General features: G+C 37.6%; 1 protein-coding gene across 1 annotated transcript in view; it reads right to left on the reverse strand.

Annotated features, from left to right (window-relative positions):
• LOC121873031 (tyrosine-protein phosphatase Lar-like) overlaps positions 1–22812 on the reverse strand; it is a gene marked incomplete at its 5' end in the record, with an annotated part of 67135 nt that overhangs the window by 31099 nt on the left and 13224 nt on the right. Inside the window, 9 exon segments of the mRNA XM_042376334.1 lie at positions 2582–2808; positions 5445–5487; positions 6487–6668; positions 6932–7107; positions 9136–9352; positions 10559–10702; positions 17166–17303; positions 19681–19854; positions 21441–21639. Coding sequence (XP_042232268.1) covers positions 2582–2808; positions 5445–5487; positions 6487–6668; positions 6932–7107; positions 9136–9352; positions 10559–10702; positions 17166–17303; positions 19681–19854; positions 21441–21639 — 1500 coding nt within the window.

Below are 22812 nucleotides of genomic sequence, written 5' to 3' on the forward strand. Positions count from 1 at the left end.
GTTTTACAGCAGTGTTACGACCTGGAACAGACAGTGAAATAACAGTAGACAAATACGTCAACAAAGGCTCTGACCAAGCGATCTTTGCATTGGAAAAGGATGGAAATCATGATGAGTTTCAGCAGGGCCGTTATATATGCAGCAATGAAGCCCTATGGAGAAATTTTAATTTTCCCATACACGAACGATGTCCAACAGTAGTTCATCTGGCTGTTCACCTGGAAAATGGACAAAGAGTATACTTCACAGAAGAGTCTCTCCAAAATCAAATGGCAATTCCTGCTGATACGACTCTCACTGCATTCTTTAAGCTTTCACAGGAAGATGAGTTTGCTCAAATACTGTACTCCTGTATGTTGATGTACCCAAGTTCTACATATGGCAGGCTTCAATGAAAAAGTTTCAGAGAAGAGCTCAAGGCTCCGATGTTGAAGGACATCCAGGGATAAAGTCAGGCAATGCTTTGGGACGTGTCTACACGGTTCACCCCAACAACTTTGAATGCTATTGTTTGAGACTACTTTTGCACCACATCCGTGGCCCAACATCATATGCAGCACTCAAGACAGTGAATGGACAAGTCTGCAGAACCTATCAGGAAACGCGTAATCTCCTTGGCCTACTGGAAGATGATGGTCACTGGAATGACACATTAGAAGAGGCAGCAGCTACTCAATCGCCAATGAGAATGAGGAACCTGTTTGCCATCATGATTGCTACATGTGGAGTTTCCAACCCAAGCCAGCTCTGGAAAAACCACCAAGAAAGTCTTTCAGAGGATCTGCTTCATCAAGCAAGAAGAGGACATCCTGGTCAAGAGATTGAGTTCATGGATGACATGTTCAACAGGGCTCTGATCATGCTGGAAGACTAAGTGATGGAGCTATGTGGAAAAAACCTGACTGATTTTGGATTGCCTTCCCCAAACCGAGAAGAACCAGTAACTGCAAACAGGGAGCTGCTCAGAGAGACAGGCTACTCAGTTGAAGTTCTGGTGAATTTTGTTGAAGAAAATGAGCTCCACCTGGTGCCTGATCAAGCAAATGCTTATGAGTAGATCTTGCAAGCGATACAAGCGGAGCAGGGAGGTACGATCTTTCTTGATGCAACTGGTGGGACAGGAAAAACATTCTTGATCAACCTTCTGTTGGCCAAAGTACGTCATCTGGGGAAAATTGCTCGAGCTGTGGCATCCTCAGGCATTGCTGCAACACTAATAGAAGAAGGACGTACTGCACACTCAATTTTTAAACTGCCTCTCAACCTCGCTCACAATGAGAATCCAGTGTGCAACATCAAAAAAGGATCGGCAAAAGCAAAACTCTTAGAAAAGTGCAGCCTCATAGTCTGGGATGAATGCACTATGTCTCACAAGTTAGCTGGAGATTCGCCAGATCCTACCTGTCATTCCTCGAAGCACTCCAGTTGATGAACTGAATGCGTGCCTCAAGGCATCATACCTTTGGAGAAGTGTTCAGACACTCGCCCTATCAACAAACATGAAAGTACATCTACAAGGAGATCAGGATGCTGGACAGTTTGCAAACCTTCTACTACAGATTGGGCGACATGTCGTTGGTCAATAGGCGGGCTGTCTCCCACATAATTTATAAATATGCTTATCCAATTTTAAACATGTATGAAAGTTTTACATAATAAACATCCTCCTCCTCTAGAATATAAATGCAAATGTGTAAAAACATGGTGCCAGCATGTCACTGAGCAGGGGCAGATTCAGGAATATCAAAAGGGTAAAGTCCAAGAAGTTGTGGGTGGGGGAACATGGCAGGCACAGCGAGCCAACTGAGCTGGAGGATTTTGGGGGGACGCTGTAACCCCCCACCCCACCCAAATTATTATTTTTTTTAAATCAAGCCAATATCACGGGCTTTTTCAGGTCATTTTGAAGCCATGCGCACTTGATTTTAAGATATTCTGAGGTCAATAGTAATTACTTTTTACTGTACCATAAAAAATGCCTGAGTACAATACTGCATGAAAGAAAAAGTATTGGAATTTTCTGATGAAAAAGACGGGGTCCAGACCCCCAGGACCCCCCCTCCCCTGGATCCGCCCCAGCCGAGTTAACCAAGCTCACTCTATCTATGGCTGTGTCTCACTGATGCATAATGCCATCTTCTGGCATGCTTAGTATGGACATCTCAGTACTGTACAATGAGTAATGATCATAACAATAACAGCCAAGTGAGTAGTAACATTACAAATTTGATTTTTTCCTCATTTTAAGAAAACAACGGCTACAGCAGGAAAATACACTCAAAAGTTTTTTTATTAAACATTCCCTGCTGAAATATGAGTGTGTGTGTGTGTGTGTGTGTTATAAGCAGTAACATATGGTAATATAGTAGCTTTTATATATAAAAAAAAAAAATATATATATATATATATATATATAATAAAAAGTGTGTTTAACAGTTCACTTTATATGAGCTGATGGCAAACTTAATGGTCACTTTAAAGAAAACACTTATTCTATGCTCTAAATACAAAATATTCAAAACCAACATTAACAAATCAAATCTTCCTAAAAATCCTTTACTACATATAACCCAAAACTTACTTCCATACAAAAAGGAACAAGAAGAGAGAGATGACCACAAGAAGTACAGCTCCAATTACTGGTCCGACGATCATCAGCATTTCCATGTCTTTCACATTGTCTTGAATATGAACATCTGATGGGTCAGTCGGCTCAAATGGGTTGGGCCTTCTGGGTAATTCTCCTGAGGGTGCTGGACGCATGTCAAGTGAGATGTAGGCCGAAAATGGTGATGACGTGTACAGATGCTGCAAATAAAATAATTATTAAAAACCATATGGTTAGTACAATGTCATTTAAATACTACATTGCCACACTCAAGTTAGTAAATTAGTTAAATTCGTTAACTTCCATTTCCAGGGGTATTTTTTTAATATCGAATTTTGAGCACATTTTTTTTCTGTGGAAACTTAAAAAAAATTTAGTGGTTTAAAGTGGAGGAAATAGTAGGCATGAGTGCCTGGAAGTAACAAGGAAACAATATTGGTGCCACAAAGATATAACTTTTTCTGTTTTCTAAAGAACTGATTGTGCATATGATCTACTATGCATAGGAAGACCGAGGATTACTTTGAGGGAGCACTTACTGATACAACAACCAGTCGAAGAAAACTAGGAAAAAATAAATAAAAAATTAACGTAGGAAAAAATCCCAGACAGCCACTAGGGCACAAAAGGACACAAATCTTAGTTCTTCTTAGCAAGAAAACAAGAGAAGATCCAAGGTTCCAAGAAGTCAGTGAAGAAGATGTGGATGAACTGCTGAGCACGGACGACCCACTAACGACTGAAGAAGCCCGAGAGTTAGCCGAGATGAATAAGAAACATGAGGAAGAGGAGGAAGCCGAAGATGAGCCCCACACATAAAGAAAGAGTGGAAAATCACGCAACTTGAGGAATACATGTCCTTAATATCTGCTGCCATCTAGTGCGTTAGGGACAACAATCCTGATGTGGAGAGGGCTACAGAGCATGTAGACAACTTGTACAGGATCTCTTCTACCTACAGTCATCTGCTGGACAGGAAGATAGCCAACCAGAAGCAGAGGTCCATCACTTCCTACTTCCAGCCCCTTTCTCGCTCTGAAGGTAAGTTTAGGTTTGTGTTTTTTTAATGAAATAGTGAAAAAACAAGATTACTTGTATAGGTGCATTCCAGAGTGCTAAGAGAGTTGTGTAACAATCTTGCTAAGGCCCTTAAGATCTTATTCAGTAGATACCTGGATCAACAAAAGGTCCCCAGTGACAGGATAATGGCTTATGTGAATCCTATATTAAAGCAAGGTGATAATCACTTCACAAATAATTATAGACCAGTGAACCTGACCAGCATAGTGTGTAAAGTATCAGAGAGCATTATAAGAAATGCCATGATAGAACATCTCCAACGAAACAACCTTGTAGAGAACTGCTTGACACAATTACTCAATGTACTGGATGTTTGAACTCAAATTCTGGAACAGGGTAGCAATATTGACAATATATAACCACATTTTGCCAAGGCTTTCGACAGCGAACACCATGAAAGGCTGAGAATTAAATCGGAAGGGTAAGGGATTTGGGGAAGTGACCTAGCGTGGATTGGAGACTTTCTTCAGGACTGCAAGCAGTGTGTGGTGATTATGGACAGGAAAACGTCTTGTGTACCCGTGACAAACAGGGCACCACAAGGCAGTGAACTGGGCCCATTATTGTTTGTTATACACTCCTCCATTCAAATGTTTGTGGATGATGCCAAGTTATTCAGGGAAATTAAGAACCAAACAGACTGTGAAGAGCTACAGAAAGATCTCTGCCAGCTTCAAGAGTAGTCGAAGAAATGGATGCTAAGATTCAAAGTCATGAAATGTTATAGGATGCACCTAGGTCATACCAGCAGGAAGGAGGCATATCCCATGTCCCAACGGGATGAAGAAACTGCATGTGAAGAGGAACTGGGTGTGTATGTTGACAACAAACTGAAGTTCTCGGGCCATTGTGAGAAGAAGGTGAATCAAGCAACGAAGCTAGGTCTTATAAGAAGGTCGTTCAGATACCTAGATGGTCAGTCCCTCATAGCACTCTTCAAGAGGGAGTTGCTTCCTCGTTTGGAGTACAATACTGTCACCCTGTATGGTCCCAGAGATATATCTAGAGACTGTCAATTGATTGAAAATATCCAAAGGAGGGCCAACAGACTGGTGCCTGCACTACGGCACCTCAATTACTCAGAGAGATTGGAACGCCTGCAACTGCCTAGCTTACGGTAAACTATAGATGGGCGAGGGGTGACTTAATTGAAGTTTACAAACATCTCAGAGGACACTCCTTAGTCGAGTGTTCATACCTGGAGCTGGCGGACACCCGCCCCACTGGAGGTCACAGCTCAAGGTTGAAGAAACCACAAGTCCAGACCAAACTCTTTTGAAGAGTGAGAATTGTAAACTCTAGGAATAATCTGCCAGAGAAAGTTGTGACAGTACTGAGTGTGAACTCTTTCAAATCCAGACTTGACCAACACTAGCACAGGTACAGATACATCCTGGAGCCAGTATATGCTCAGTACTTGCCAACTGTGTGTAAAAGAGACATAACCGACTGCCCAATCGGCTAATGAACTGATCAGTGGCGAAGAGGGTAAAAGAAAAAAATCACAAAATACCAAACCAGTTGATTCCCAATTTAAAGATGAATAATGTCTTTAGTGCAGCAGATATACTGCAGTAGAGGAAGTGAAACTGACCATTTAGATATAAATTGAAATAAATGTTTCGATTAGCTTTACAAAACACACCACAAGAAACATATAAGTATGAAGAGCATCCCAAGTTTACTTTACACCAGAATTAAACACGAGGCAATTGAACTCTTATGATTTATTTTGTAGACTGGACCAGCTACTTACTTGACCGGGAGTGTCCACCACTGCTCTTACAAAAATCTTATATCTGTAACAAGAAAATAATCTGTTAATAAGACAAGGAAATACTACTTCATCTCGAGTTGTCAATGAAATTATATCAAGAGAAATGTTTTTGTTTTAATCTCTCAGTACATACATCTTGTTTAAACTTGAAAATAGCTTGCAACCAATCACTAGATGTACATGCACTTACTTAGGTCACCAACTACACTGCCATCCTCCTTGTTAACTGACTGACTTGTTTTCCACTTAATACCATTTGCCTTAAATTATTATACTAAAATTGTGTGAACAGCCAATGAGAAGCACCACCAACACACTCCAGAATATATAGCTAACAATATAAACAATAAAATACATTTTCTTTATAAACATTATGATTCTTCTCCGAGTTATTTTTAATCAGTGTATTATTTGCTCACTTTCTCACAATTTCATTCACTAATGCCACTATAACACTGCAATGTAATTTCTTATTTTCATTAAATAATACAGAACCATGTACAGTCTCGTTCAAGATTCTTCGAAAACTGCTGGAGACGGCTGGCAACTCGAGGCCGTTTGTTTACTATAGTACGTAGTATAATACAAAGTATAATACTAAACAACAAAGCCCAACCATTAAATTATGCAACAGGGAATTAAGTAGCCAATCACTGATCACTTTTACATTCATTCATAATTTTTACTACATACTATAGTAAACAAACGGCCTTGAGTTGCCAGCTGTCTCCAGCAGTGTTCGAAGAATTTTGAACGAGACTGTCCTATATAAAGCTGTTTTACTTTTTACTTTAATCTACTTTTATCTCACTCTTTTAAGGAGTTCACTTACACACTACAGTACCACAATCTGAATTTTATCTGATGTGCTACAACTGTGTTCCATCCATGCACCGAGAACTGAAAACTTACCCTCCAGTACTGGTAAATAAAAACATATTCTGATAAACTAAACAACACAAGAAAAATAAGTAAATAATTTGCAACTTAAAAAAGACCCAGGTACACTGGAGCATCCTACCTCTTTTCTTTCTGTAAAGCATCATACCTCTTCTTTTTCTGAAGAGGTCTGTTCTTGAAGCCCTCATATATCTGGCCATTGCCAAGAGAGAAGGAGTATGGGATATTACGGTGTAGGAACTTAGCAGCAATATAAGGACCTTCTGCTAGAGCCTCCTTACTTCCTGCTTTGTTAGCTATAAGCTGTAAAAATTCAGAAACTTAGTGTTTGTCAAAACTTATTATATAGGATGACAACCTATTTCGAAATTAAAGCTTGAGTGTCACTCCAAAACTATAAAACTACATTCAAGTTTAGTTGCAACACCATTTTCTTTACATGTACTTTGGCCTTGACCATGTTCTTAATGCAAAAATATAATCACAAGAATTTATATTAAAAGTTCAGAATTCTTTAAAACTTCACCTTATAAACTATAAGAATAAAGTGAAATGTAAATACTTACATCATCGGTCAGATACTGATCAGGATTCTTAAAGATTTGCTCCTTGTCTTCTGGTACAACAATGAGGTAGTAAAAAGCAATGGGGCCATATTCCTCCGAGGCCTGGGGTAGGATCATAGCAATCTCATGGTCACCTTTCACTCCATAGAAGTCTGGCTTCACCATAGGCTGGGGAGCTATCACAGAAAACTTGGTATTATACACTTAATCAAACTTGAGAATGAAGGGTCCAAGTTAGTGAGAGTTTACTGTGCCATTGTTTTTTGCCACTTTTACCACATTTGTCTGCATGTTTGTTTACAGGTGCACATGCAGAAACTGTGTTGAAATATCAGTAGTAGAAGAATCTGTTTAGTGTCAAGAGCAGGAGAAAGCAGATCTAGTCAGTAAAACACATAAGAGAGTAAACTCCTCTTAAGAACAAGCTTCTGAAGAATGATCCAAAAGGGCTTGGCTTTAATCTAGATCACAATTCTGACAGGCATGGGTCTCCCACAGGGGTTTCATACAATAAGGTCACTGGTCAGAGAAAATTAAATTTTCCTGACACTACTACACTGTTTGATGACACTCTGAAGTGCATGCATACTACATACAATGCACTATGCACTAAGGGCTTAGCTCTCGTTAGGTCTACAGCAAATCTGGTTAGACCACTGTTCAGTATTCAGTGAGCAAGTGTTGTTCTTTTCATAATATTTTTGTTTTAACTTTTACCCATTTCTTAGAACCCTTTACTATCCGCATTATAGATACTACATACTCTACAAAAAAATTTCATGTAAAAGAGTGTAAGTAGCGAGGTGCGACACTGATACTATACACATGAGAGGCAGGACTGAAACTGAGACTTGAGTCTGAGGCAGTGAGACACGTGCCGCACGACACCCACACACAGACGTTCAACTGCATGTACAAACACACAATCCGTCTTGACTGATGCTGAATTTTCCAGATTTAAAAAAAATATATCTAGTCAATATATGAGCAGTCGAAGAGCACCTCAGAGTCCGAAAAAAGCAAATTCTGATATACTGAAGTCCGATTTATAGATGTTTTACTGTACCCTGTCCTGTACATTTATCTCAAGGAATTATTATACAGTACGCCTGGATAATTCGCGGATTTTTATTTTGCAGTCCTCTATAATTCGCGGATGACACCCTGGATGTACCCAAGAATGTCTGCGGGTAGTTTCAAGGTTGCCGGCATTTCCACGGCCGGCATTGGGAGCGTGCGAGTTTTGTGCCATCCCGCAAGGTGTCTCTCTTGTCCCGGGAAGCTGGCCCATGCATGCCCGCCCGCTCCCTCCACCCGAGTCTGGGATAAACATTTGTACGTCTCGCGTGTGTGCTACTCTCCTCTCACAACAACTGTGCTCCTCCTACTTGTTATGGCTCCCAAATGCCCTCAACCACCTTCATCATCATCTCCAGATGAAGTGGAAGAAATTATGGAATTGCAACAAGAAGGTTGGGGCTTGAACAATTTTGGTGAACTTATTCGACATGTTAAGGTGGTAACTGATTTCGTTATTGTCCACAACCCTTCCATGGAACGGAGCCTTAAGATGGTCCGAGAAATCAACCAGGCATTGGTTCCCTGCCAGGAAATGTTTAAAGACCTCAAAACCAAAAGGAAACAACTACCAATCACAATGTTTTTCAAGAAAGAACCAGCCGCTTGCCCAGCTGATTCGTCTCCCTCACTCACTCGGTGAGCTGCTGCTGCTGCCACTCCACCACCCTCCTCCCTACCATGCGCCACCTCACCACCTGCCTGCCGGCCACACGCCACCTCACCACCCACCTCCCGGTTACGTGCCTCTCCACCAACCGCCACTGCATCACCCTCTTCCAACAGTGATCCTGATGATCCACCTATACTTCAGTAGCTAGATGTCTCCCTACTGTACATTACACCACTTCATCAAGCTCCAAATTTCCACATACAAAGGTAAGTAGTATTGGTGACTTAAGTTTTTCATACACAGTATAGTTATACAGTAGTGCACTAAGGTAGTATAAATTGCTATTTGCGGTTTTGCCAATTTGCTCCATTTCTTGGAATGTAAACCCCGGGGCAAACAGCAAGGGTTTACTGTATTTTTTCTTACATTCAATACTTCTTTGTTGGTGAAACAAGTAGAATCAAAATAAATATCTTGCGTTCAGGTTATAATTTGACAATATATTTTCACTTACCCGCCATCTGAGTTGTGACAGTAATTTTTGCAGGTGGACGGTAGTCATTTGTCTGGGGTACAGCAGTGACATTCACAGTGTAGGTAGTGAAAGGCCGTAAGTCCTCTATAATATAACTATATTTTCGATAGTTGACAATATTAGTAACAGGTGGGACTCTCTGGACCTGTGTGACACCTTGGGCATCAACAAATTCTTTCACTGCACTGTAGGTCACCTGCAATCATAAACCAAACTTGTGTTACTCCCAAATGTTACAAAAGATCATTAGGAAAGAACAAATGTATGATGCCCCTCGGCTTCAAGGATAAAATACTCCCAGTGTCTGACAGAAGCATTAAAATGAGACAAAGGAAAACTTCCATGTCATACTGTATCTACTGTACTGTACATACAACTTAGGGTAAAATACATGATTTTTTTTTAGATATACTGTAGTAAAGTACCTTTGAAAAAATAATTAAACAATTACTAATTTTATTACATTACAGGTTGACAACCCTTTATCCGAAATTCCAAAAACCGAAAAGCTCTGAAAACCGAAAGTGTTTTTTTGGAGCATTTTATTTATTTTTTTTCTTGTGTGTATTAGCCCACCCGGGCACAGGTCACTGACCCACATTGGGGCCTGGGGGGTGAAAATGTAATAGTAATAATAATTATAATAATAATAATAATGATAATACAGCAATAATAATAATTATTCATAGTAAATACAAATTTTAATAAAAAATACACAAAAATAAAATAAGAATGATAACAATAATAATAATAACAATAATATTGTAATAATAAAATAATATTAATAAAGAAATACAGGAATGAAAAAAAGATCAAAAGTGAGAAACACGACCTAAACCTATGAATTATTATTATTATTATTATTATAATTATAATTATAATTATAATTATAATTATTATTATTATTATTATTATTATTATTATTATTATTATTATTATTATTATTATTATTATTATTATTATTATTATTATATTTTAGCTCCCAGGCCCCAATGTGGGTCAGTGACCTGTGCCCGGGTGGGCTGATCCTGTGTAAAAAAAAAAAACCCTAACCATTCTGAAAACCGAAAAATTCCAAAAAATGAAATGCATCTGGTCCCAAGGATTTCGGATAAGGGATTGTCAACTGTACCAAGAACAATATTGACCCCTTCAATAGTTTATTTGACCAATGCCAGCCAATTTTATTCAGCATAGAAGGGACCCTGTACACAAGGGGTTAACACAGCTGACAACATGTTTGCAATACTACAAACTCTGAACTCCAACCTCAGTACAGTATTAGACTTAACTAATGATTAATAAACTAATCCAATGCTCATATTTTTTTTCCAATTTCACTATTCAATGACTTTGCTGAAGACTGTAAACGATTGTACAAGAATTAAGAGCCATATCTCACCTTAAAATGTATGGGATTAAGCTGGATAGGTGGACCCCATGTAAGGTTGGCAGAGTGTGTGGTTACATGGTGAGCACGCAGGTGCATAGGTACGTCAATCGGTTTCACTCGCACTTGCAGCAGAGTTGAAAGGCGACCCAAACCCTAGATGAAAAAGAAAATCACATTAATCTACTTCCCCATAAAGTCGATAATCTACTTTCCCTTAAAGTAGATAATCTACTTTTTGGGAAAGTAGATTACCAACTTTACCAGAAAGTAGATATTTCCCATTTTCTATGATGCAAATTTCCCGTTTTCTATGATAATCTACTTCGGAAAATTAGGTAATATTTCCCGAATAGTCGATAATTTACTTCCCCGAAAAGTCGATAATCTACTTTTCCGAAAAATAGATAATCTACTTTATGGTTAAGTAGATTACCAACTTTCCCAGAAAGTAGATATTTCCCATTTTGTGATACAAATTTCCCGTTTTCTATGATAATCTACTTCGGAAAATTAGGTAATATTTCCCAAAAAGTCAATAATCTACTTCCCCAAAAAGTCAATAATCTACTTACCCAAAAAGTCGATAATCTACTTCCCCAAAAAGTCAATAATCTACTTCCCCAAAAAGTCGATAATCTACTTTCCCGAAAAGTAGATAATCTACTTTTCGGGAAAGTAGATAACCAACTTTCCCGGAAAGTAGATATTTCCCATTCTATGATACAAATTTCCCGTTTTCTATGATTTCTACTTCGGAAAATTAGACAGTAATATCGTGTCAATAATTCATTTCAAAGCTGCCAATTCATTTCCAAAAAGTCGATACACCCATTCGAGGTAGATAATCTACTGCGCAGAGGTTCCCGCGAAAGTAGATATTTCATTTCTGCGATACACCTTTCCTGTTTCTATGATAATCTACTTCGGAAAATTAGATAATATTTCCCAAAAAGTCAATAATTCATTTCAAAATGATATCTATTTTCCTGAAAGTAGATAATTCTACTTTTGAAAGTAGATAACCAACTTTCCTTAAAGCAGATATTTCAATTTATGATACAATTTTCCTGTTTTCTAGATAAATTACCGGAAAATTAGATAATATTTCAAAAGTCACAATTCATTTCCCCAAAAAGTCACAATCTACTTCAAAAGTCGATATCTACTTCGAAAAGTAGATAATCTACCGAAAGTAGATAACCAACTTCTTCCCGGAAAGTAGATATTTCATTTTCTATGATACAAATTTCAAGTTTCTATGATAATCTACTGGAAAATTAGATAATATTTCTGTAAGTCATTAACGATTTCAAAAAAATATATACTCATTTTCTTTCTGAAAAGTAGATAATTCATTTTTCGGGAAAAAGTAAATAATCAAATTTTCCCGAAAGTGAAAGCATTTCTATTTTCTATGATACACCTTTTCCCGTTTTCTATGATATAGATAATCATCTCCGGAAAGTAGATATTTTCATTTTCATGATACAATTTTCCGTTTTCATGATAATCTACTTCTGAAAATTAGACAATATTTCAAAAAGTCAATAATTCATTTCAAAAAGTCACACCATTTCAAAGTTTGATAATTCATTTGAAAAGTAGATAATTCATTTTTCGAAAGTAGAGGTCAACTTTCCTTAAGTAGATATTTCCTACTTATGATACAATTTCCTGTTTCTATGATAATTACTGAAAATTAGATAATATTTCCCAAAAAGTCAATAACTACTTCTCAAAAGTCGATAATTCATTTAAAAGTGATAATTCATTTTTCGAAAAGTAGATAACCAACTTCCCGGAAAGTGATATTTCCATTTTCATGATGCTGCTACAAATTTGTTTTCTATGATAACTACTTCGGAAATTAGATAATATTTCCCAAAGTCGATAATCTACTTTCCCGAAAAGTAGATAATCTACTTTTCGGGAAATGAATAACCAACTTTCGGAAAGTAGATATTTCCCATTTCTATGATACAAATTTTCCGTTTTTATGATAATCACTTCGGAAAATTAGATATTTCAAAAGTCAATAATCTACTTCCCAAAAAGTCAATAATCTACTTCCCAAAAGTCGATAATCTACTTTCCCGAAAAGTAGATAATCTACTTTTCGGGAAAATTAACTTTCGGTAGATATTTCCATTTTCTATGATACAATTTTCCCGTTTCTATGATAGTAGATAACCAACTTTCGGAAAGTAGATATTTCCCATTTTCTATGATACAATTTTCCGTTCTATGATAATCTACTTCGGAAAATTAGATAATATTTCCCAAGTCAATAATCTCTTCCCCAAAAGTCAATAATCTACTTCCCAAAAAGTCGATAATCTACTTTCCCGAGTAGATAATCTACTTTTGGGAAAATGAATAACCAACTTTCGGAAAGTAGATATTTCCCATTTTCTATGATACAAATTTCCGTTTTTCTATGATAATCTACTTCGGAAAATTAGATAATATTTCCCAAAAAGTCAATAATCTACTTCCCAAAAGTCAATAATCTACTTCCCCAAAAGTCGATAATCTACTTTTCCGAAAAGTAGATAATCTACTTTTCGGGAAAGTAGATAACCAACTTTCCCGGAAAGTAGATATTTCCCATTTTCTATGATACAATTTTCCCGTTTTCTATGATAAGTAGATAACCAACTTTCCCGGAAAGTAGATATTTCCCATTTTCTATGATACAATTTTCCCGTTTTCTATGATAATCTACTTCGGAAAATTAGATATTTCCCAAAAAGTCAATAATCTACTTCCCCAAAAAGTCAATAATCTACTTCCCCAAAAAGTCGATAATCTACTTTCCCGAAAAGTAGATAATCTACTTTTCGGGAAAGTAGATAACCAACTTTCTCGGAAAGTAGATATTTCCCATTTTCTATGATACAATTTTCCCGTTTTCTATGATAAGTAGATAACCAACTTTCCCGGAAAGTAGATATTTCCCATTTTCTATGATACAATTTTACCGTTTTCTATGATAATCTACTTCGGAAAATTAGATAATATTTCCCAAAAAGTCAATAATCTACTTCCACAAAAAGTCAATAATCTACTTCCCCAAAAAGTCGATAATCTACTTTCCCGAAAAGTAGATAATCTACTTTTCGGGAAAGTAGATAACCAACTTTCCCGGAAAGTAGATATTTCCCATTTTCTATGATACAATTTTCCCGTTTTCTATGATAAGTAGATAACCAACTTTCACAGAAAGTAGATATTTCCCATTTTATGTGATACAAATTTCCCGTTTTCTATGATAATCTACTTCGGAAAATTAGATAATATTTCCCAAAAAGTCAATAATCTACTTCCCCAAAAAGTCGATAATCTACTTTCCCGAAAAGTAGATAATCTACTTTTCGGGAAAGTAGATAACCAACTTTCCCGGAAAGTAGATATTTCCCATTTTCTATTATACAAATTTCCCGTTTTCTATGATAATCTACTTCGGAAAATTAGATAATATTTCCCAAAAAGTCAATAATCTACTTCCCCAAAAAGTCGATAATCTACTTTTCCGAAAAGTAGATAATCTACTTTTCGGGAAAGTAGATAACCGACTTTCCCGGAAAGTAGATATTTCCCATTTTCTATGATACAAATTTCCCGTTTTCTATGATAATCTACTTCGGAAAATTAGATAATATTTCCCAAAAAGTCAATAATCTACTTCCCCAAAAAATCGATAATCTACTTTCCCGAAAAGTAGATAATCTACTTTTCGGGAAAGTAGATAACCAACTTTCCCGGAAAGTAGATATTTCCCATTTTCTATGATACAATTTTCCCGTTTTCTATGATAATCTACTTCGGAAAATTAGATAATATTTCCCAAAAAGTCAATAATCTACTTCCACAAAGTCAATAATCTGCGCCCCCAAAGTCGATAATCTACTTTTCGAAAAGAGTAGATAATCTACTTTTCGGGAAAGTAGATAACCAACTTTCACAGAAAGTAGATATTTCCCATTTTCTATGATACAAATTTCCCGTTTTCTATGATAATCTACTTCGGAAAATTAGATAATATTTCCCAAAAAGTCAATAATCTACTTCCCCAAAAAGTCAATAATCTACTTCCCCAAAAAGTCGATAATCTACTTTCCCGAAAAGTAGATAATCTACTTTTCGGGAAAGTAGATAACCAACTTTCCCGGAAAGTAGATATTTCCCATTTTCTATGATACAATTTTCCCGTTTTCTATGATAATCTACTTCGGAAAATTAGATAATATTTCCCAAAAAGTCAATAATCTACTTCCCCAAAAAGTCAATAATCTACTTCCCCAAAAAGTCGATAATCTACTTTCCCGAAAAGTAGATAATCTACTTTTCGGGAAAGTAGATAACCAACTTTCCCGGAAAGTAGATATTTCCCATTTTCTATGATACAATTTTCCCGTTTTCTATGATAAGTAGATAACCAACTCCTCGAAAGTAGATATTTCCCATTTTCTGTATTACAAATTTCCCGTTTTCTATGATAATCTACTTCGGAAAATGAGGTAATATTTCCCAAAGAGTCGATCATCTACTTCCCCGAAGTCGATTTCCAAAAATAATCATTCTCACAATGTCAGCACAGCTCTTCTAACTCAAATATCCACTCCTGACCCACCCATTCATTGTTCATTGGCCAAAACAAAAAAATCTTGTCCAATAAAAATACTCCTATCGCTAGAGCCAATAAGAACCTCCCACTTCACCGTCCCCCCCCCACCCCCCCGGCACATGCGCTGTAGACGCTTAAGAAGCGAACACGGATGTCTGGAGCGATGCTTGAGCGGGTGTCAGACCTCCTCCACTAGATGTAAACAAGACATGGCGACACTTGTGAATGAGCGAAAGTACTAAAGTAAATTTTTCATATTTACAAGTTCACTTTCAGCTCACCTCAATAGAACAAATAAACAGGTTAGGGTAATTATTAATTTTATTCGAGAACCCTAAATAATTCCCATACACTAAACACTACTGTAGATCAGTTAGGAGCCTAATAATTTGCATAAATGTAGCCTAATTTTACAGAAAGATGTGATGTGATCCACACAACTGGTTACTTTTTAAATGAAGTGGTGAAAGTGTCCATCACCATGTCACAAGCACAAATATTGCTGATTGTGTCACTGATGATTGCTTTTAATTCACCAAGGATGCATGGATTTGAAGCATACACTATACTGAACTGTATCCTTCAAATATCCCCACAAAAAGTAAACTGGCAGCGTAAGAACTGGGGATTGAGGTGGCCATAATGACTTGGACACTATAAGGTCACCAAAGAGTAGCCTAAGCTCATTCATGCTGTATTGCAGTGTGTGATTCATGGCACCATCTTGCTGAAACAATCCTTGGTTGATTTCGTCTTCTGTAAGCTACCCAAGTAACTCATGGATGGCTAATGTTGATATAACATTCTGTTTTTACTGTTTCTGAGAAGAAAATTAGGCCAATGATTCTTTGCCGACTGACAACACACCAAACACCAATTTTGTTTAAATGCAATGGCCTTTTGTGCATTGTATATGGCATTCACTAAGTCATAAACAAGTGTTCAGTAAATTTACATAGTATTTAGAAAGATGAAACCATGCTTTGTCTGTAAAAAGCAAAACATCCTAAACATTGTCTGAAGCCACTCACAGTGGGCTAAATGTTTCTCTTTATCTGGCTCCATTAACTGATGCACTGCATGAATTTTGCAGGGATAAAGTTTGAGTGCCTTGACAACCTTCCTCGCACTGGAATATGAAAAGTGAGCTTGTTGTGCTTAATGTCTAACAAAAAAAATTTCAGACTTGCTTCCATTCTTTCCGGCACTTCATCCACTTTCTCTGGTGTAACAACACTTGGCTGACACATATGTGTCTTGTTACTTTCACACAGCCTGTTCCTCTGAAGAGATTCACCAGTTTCCATATCATTGATTTTGAAGGTTGCGTACAACCACCAAAGCGACTTTTAAAATTTGACATTCATTAAAGGATGCATTCTTGATGTAATGTCAATGAGAAACACACATTCTTCCACAGTGAGTGCCAGGCGTGAATGAGTGAAAACCGCTAAATGCCACAGAGGGGTGGCATGATACCTAATAACTCTCAGATCATGTTATGTCTTTCTGTAACATTAGGCTACATTTACACAAAACAATAAGTTTCTAACTGATATAGTTTTTAGTGTATGGGAATTATTTAGGGTTCTCAAACAGAAATATAACTCTGGACTGTACACTAAAACTATATGTAAGGAAATGATAATCCATTTCCTGGAATAAGGGATTACAGTGTATTAATGGAGTGCAAATTCCTGATCTTTAACCTCACTGACTGGTAGCCAACTGAAGGTCTTGCACAAGTTGGATTTATGGGGTGAGCAGACTTTTATACCACAAGCTAACAGTATACACATTATCCACAAGTATTGGGTAACCTGCAATAAGGTAAATAAGCCAGTGGATATTGTCTATCTCACCTAGTCTAGTCACTTGTGCAATAAATATATCAACAGCACAAGCAAATAATGAGCAGTTTTCTCAATTTATTCCCAATTATGCATTTCTCCTTCATCTCTTAAATCTATAAAAATAAGGTGAACTTACTGAAGCAGTCCTTGCAGCTACAGCAATGGCATACTCAGCATGACGTTCAAGGTTCTGAAGTTCAGCCGAATGTGTTATTGGTACACTTGTTTGGTCCCACAAATCCAAGTCAGGTCCAGGAGACATTGTATAAAAAACCTGTCCAAAAAAAATTAACATAAGTAAAAACAAAAAAAAACAAAAAAGTGTTTCATATATAAGTGACCATCAATCCATAATGTATAGTGACATATTAAATATTCTAACTACTACTCAATAAAGGTTACATAAAACCATTTACTGCACAAAACCAATCCCAAGTGTGACCTTACCTAAAGGATGTTCCTGCCACATTCCCTCATAAGTAGATTTATAGTCATAACGGGAAGCTGCTATATAGAAATTATTTGATATGGATTCTTATCAACAGTGATTTATGATCAATATCCAAGCTTTCCTATACAAGTATTACAAAATGCCATTTCATATACAGTATACAGCACTACAGACAATTTCCTTATACAGGTACTGTATACATTTTTTCAAATTCAATTTCATCTCAGTAACACACCAAAATACAGTGGTCCCTCAATTAATGAACACAATTCGTTCCACAGAGTCGTTCGTTAACCGAAAATTTCGTTAACTGAATCCATTATTTTAATGGGATATTGGGTAATTGGTTCCAGCTCACAGAAAAATACATACAAAGTAAAGCCAAAAATACATGAAGTCAGAAACACTCCTAAAATTCCCCTAAATCGCCCTTAAATTACTATATATACGGAATTATACAGGTACACTAGAACTCTTAAATCACTACTGTTCTGTAATGCGATACAGGTGATTAATTTTTATCTCTTGAGCAAAATACATGACGTTTATATTAAAATTATTCGTTGTCTTGCAAGGATTCCAACAATGCAAATTATATTCTCCTAACTTTAGTCTGTGATATTATACAAGATAAAAACTGTAAGCCTAAAGCCCTGGCTGGGCAGAAGGGGGAGAGGGAGGGAGGGAGGGGGGGAGGAGCAGGAGGTGAGGTGATATGTTTGACAGTTGGCACCCAAGGTTAGGGAATGTGTGTTTATTTATCAGTCCTTAAAAGTGACTAAGCTTTTCTATTATAAATGCCACTGAAATGACCTGGGAGAATATAATTTACATTTGCTGGGATTCCTGTAAGATAGTGATTAATTTGAATATAAACAAGCTATAATTTGCACTAGACATAAAAATTTTAGTACTGTAATCATTTAATACATGTGCAGTACAGGTTTGCACTTAGGTCATTTATTTCTTTTACGTTTCTTTTAGTATGGTGTGTGCATGTAAATGAATAAAAATAAATGAAGAAATTTAAGTAAATCTACCCAAAAATACAGTTGAAAAACTGTACATTACTAAAATGTACTAACATTTTTATCTCCAGTGCAAAATATATGCCGTTTATATTCAAATTATTCAATGTCTTGCAAGGATTCCAGCACTGCAAATTATATTCTTCTAACTTTAGTCTGTGATATTATATAGGATGAAAACTTAAGCCTACTGTATAACCACCAAACCTTTGCTGGGAGGGGGGAGGGGGGGGGTGAGGGAGGGAGGAAGGGGAGGTGACAGTGACATGTTTGAAGTTGGCACCGAAGGTCTAGTGAAGTGTTTATTTGTTTATTTATGTCCTTTAGCTTGAGTTTTTGTTTTTTGCTTATAAAATGTCATAGAAGTGACCGGGGAGAATATAATTTACATTGCTGGAATTCTTATAAGATAGTGATTAATTTGAATGTAAACATGCAATAGTTTGCACTCAACAAAAATTTTAGTAATCATTTTGTACATTATTTTGATTACATGTACAGTACAGCTTTGTCCTTAGGACAGTGTGTGCATGTAAGTGAGTTTCAATAAATGAACAAAGTTACATAATCAAGCCAAAAATATTAGTTGAAAAACTTTATATAGACAGAGCTTTGATGGCTAAATTTTAGAATGACCAATAATTTTTACATAAGAAATGCAAAAATATTCAAGAACACAACCTTCTTGATATTTATTCCACTGGAAACGAATGTAAACATAGACAGGCAAGAGGCAACCTAGTTGAGGTGTATAAGCATCTCAAGGGGCACTACTCAGTTGAGTGTCTTTACTTGGAGCTGGCGGACGCTCGCCCCACAAGGGGTCACAGCTCAAGATTGAAGAATCCGCAGGTCCAGAAAACTGTGAGGGCAAACTTTTTCGGAGTGAGAGATGTGAACTCTTGGAACAATCTGCCAGAAAGTGTTGTGACAGCACCGAGTGTGAGCCCTTTCAAGACTGGAGCAGGTTCAGGTACATTCAGGAGCCGGTGCATGCCCAGTACTTGCCAACAGTGCATAACAGAGACGTGACCGATCACCCAAGCGGCTAACGAGCCGATCAGTGGTGAAGAGAATAAAAGTAAAAAAGTAAAAAGGATATACCGGTACTACACTACTACTGTACTATACATCATGATAAGGTCTATAGTCTAGTAAGATCATGTACACACCTGATATCCTATGACCTTGCCACGAGAGGGCACTGGCTCCCACCAGATCTCAATGGAGGATTCTGATGTAGCAAGGCCCTTCAAGTTCATAGGAGCACGGACCAAGTCTGGCTCAGTATGCAGGTGTAAATTCTCACTATAAGGCCCATGGCCTTTTGAGGTCCAAGCCCGTACCTGTAAAATCCAGAAGGAACATAAATTATCACTATTAGTAACAAATAGAAACAATGGTAACAGTTATCAAATGGAATTATACAATATTTTTAGCTAATTTTTCACCATATTTTTAGGAAAAGGACACATAGATGGATATACAGTGATAGACAACATTATCATAAATGGTGAAATGGTAAAAAAAAAATTATATATAATGTACTAGGAGACTGAGCTACAGATGTGAAGTGGGAAAAAGCCATGGTCTTCAAGTATGCACAGAGTAACTTAGGATTACAGGATAAATTATTATGAGGAGATTACAACTCCGCTTTTGTGAAAATGGGTCAGGTACACTGTGGGAGGGGCATACTGTGGGGAGGCACACTGGGGAGGGCACACTGTGGGGAGGGCACACTGGGGAGGGCACACTGTGGGAGGGCACACTGGGGTGGGGCACACACTGTGGGGAGGGCACACTGGGTGGGGCACACTGTGGGAGGGCACACTGGGGTGGGGCACACTGTGGAGAGGGCACACTGTGGGGGGGGGCACACTGTGGGGAGGGGGTTGAGGTACACTGTGGGGATGGGACACTGTGGTGGGGTACACTGTGGGGAGGGGACACTGTGCACTGTGGGACACCACTGTGGGCACTTTGGTGAGGCACACTATGGGTAGGATACACTGTGGGTGAGGTACACTATGGGTAGGTTACACTGTGGGTGGGGTACATTGTTGGGAGGAGACACTGTGGGTGGGGCACACTGTGGGAGGAACACTTTGGCTGAGGTACACTGTGGGGAGGGAACACTGAGTGGGGTACATTGTGGGTGGGAAACACTGTGGGTGGGGGTACACTGTTAGTGGGCCACTGTGGGTGGGGTACACTGTGGGTGGGGTACACTGTGGGTGGGATACACTGTTAGTGGGGTATACTGTGGGTGGTGAACAGTGGGGAGGGGACACTTGGGATGGGGCACATTGTAGGTGGGATACACTGTGGGTGAAGCACACTGTGGGTGGGATACACTGTGGGTGAAGCACACTGTGGGTGGGATACACTGTGGGTGAGCCACACTGTGGGTGGGATACACTGTGGGTGAAGCACACTGTGGGTGGGGTACATTGTGAGGTGGGGACACTATGTAAAGAGGATCAATATGTGCAGCAAAGTTTATGTTATACTATAAAGAGTCAGGAACCTGTTTTCTTTTTTTTTTCTTTTTTTAACAGAAGGATTAAAGTTTTATTACAAATAAGAAAATCTCTTAAATTCAAAATAGTAAAATATTCTATATGATCCCTTCTGTGCATGTAAACCAAACAGACATAATGGCCAAGCACTCTAAATCTCATCACCTTTTATAGCAAAATATCCCTAATAAGAGGACTACCAGGAGCCTAATTCTGGCATATAAGGGTTTCTATTTCTTTTCTTGGTAAACAAAAATTCTCTAACATTTTCAATTAAATAAATCCCTTGAGACCCAAACACTCAAGATGATGAAAGTGTCTAATAACCAGTTACCATTAAAATAAAGGATGTTTGTAAGTGCTAATCACAAATACATTTATCATCTAGAAAAAAATATATAATTCCTTACCTTAAATGTATAGTCCATATTTTCCTCCAAACCATTAAAGACAATGCGATTACCATCAGTAACATTTTTATTGTGCTTGAAGTCATTATTGAGGATGACATTCTTGCTAAACTGTAACTCATACTGGATGATGACTCCGTTTCTTTTACTTGGCACAGGTAGATCCCAAGTGAACACAATTGTCCCTGGAGTCTGATATCTGTCAAGGGTGGAAAACAATAAATACTATGAACATCTGCTTATTTTTATGTGTGATAGACTGAGAAAGGTACACATTGGGGTACTATAACCAGGCTATGTAATGTACTGTATACTCAAACTATGCTTCTCCAGTGCTGTACACCAGGGAATTGACGAGTCAACCTAGGATCTCCAACAACCATATGGGGCCAGGCATCATGTCTCAGACTCTTAAAATAGTATAGGTCTGGATACAGGAAAATATTCCTGTATTTCTGGTATTTTATATATCATTATCTATTGTTTTTTATACATTTAGCACATTCTCCAAAAGATTCGGACAATCAGCTTTTTCGGACAGGTGGTCCCCCCTTTTAGTCCGGATCTTCAAGGGTTTTTTATGAAAATTTACACATATATGGGGTATTTCTGTATATTAAAGATTAGACAATTTTTAGAAAGCCAATGAGGTGCCAGAGAAGATTGTCTTTGCTGTTGTATCGGGTAATTCTAGCAAATCCAGGAAATTAAATGTGGATCATCTGACTTTTTCTTTTCACATTTCAAATAGACTATCAAAGTAGTTTTGCTACTAAGAGTGGTGGACTCGTCTATTAGAATGGCTATTTTCCTTTTATTTCACGGATGCATTTGCTGACTCTTGGTCTCATTTCTTGTGCAACACGGTCAATTATATTTGTGGCACTAAATCGTGAACACAATCCTTGTGGAATGTCTGTGCCATTTAATTCTTGCAATTGCAACAAATCAAAATGGTCAGTATATGGTTTATCATTTTTGGCTATATAATATGCAGTTCTAAGTATTTTGCAGGTAGCCTCTACTTCAGATTTATTTTAACAGTCCACGACAGTTTCAACTTGTTGTTCCCTTGCACTCTGAAAAATTTTAACGGCACTGATGTGTGACTGCTACTTTGAATGAAGCAAACATTTTTTTCTCAAGGATGATAGTTGGACTGATCTTGTGCTGCCGTTGAAAGAAACTGAAACTGAACTCCATTCTTTGGAAACACTAGCACCTTGTGATTTAAATTGGCCTAGATTTGTCACACTAGAGCATGCTGCACATCCAATTTTTCCGGAATCACTCACAAGCCACGGGTAAGCCTTTTTCTTATCTTCCCACATCTCAGCAGTCCAAATTTCAGGCCATGCAGACTTAATTATAT

Source organism: Homarus americanus, unplaced genomic scaffold, assembly GCF_018991925.1.
Source record: "Homarus americanus isolate GMGI-L3 unplaced genomic scaffold, GMGI_Hamer_2.0 scaffold11022, whole genome shotgun sequence".
NCBI lineage: Eukaryota > Metazoa > Arthropoda > Malacostraca > Decapoda > Nephropidae > Homarus > Homarus americanus.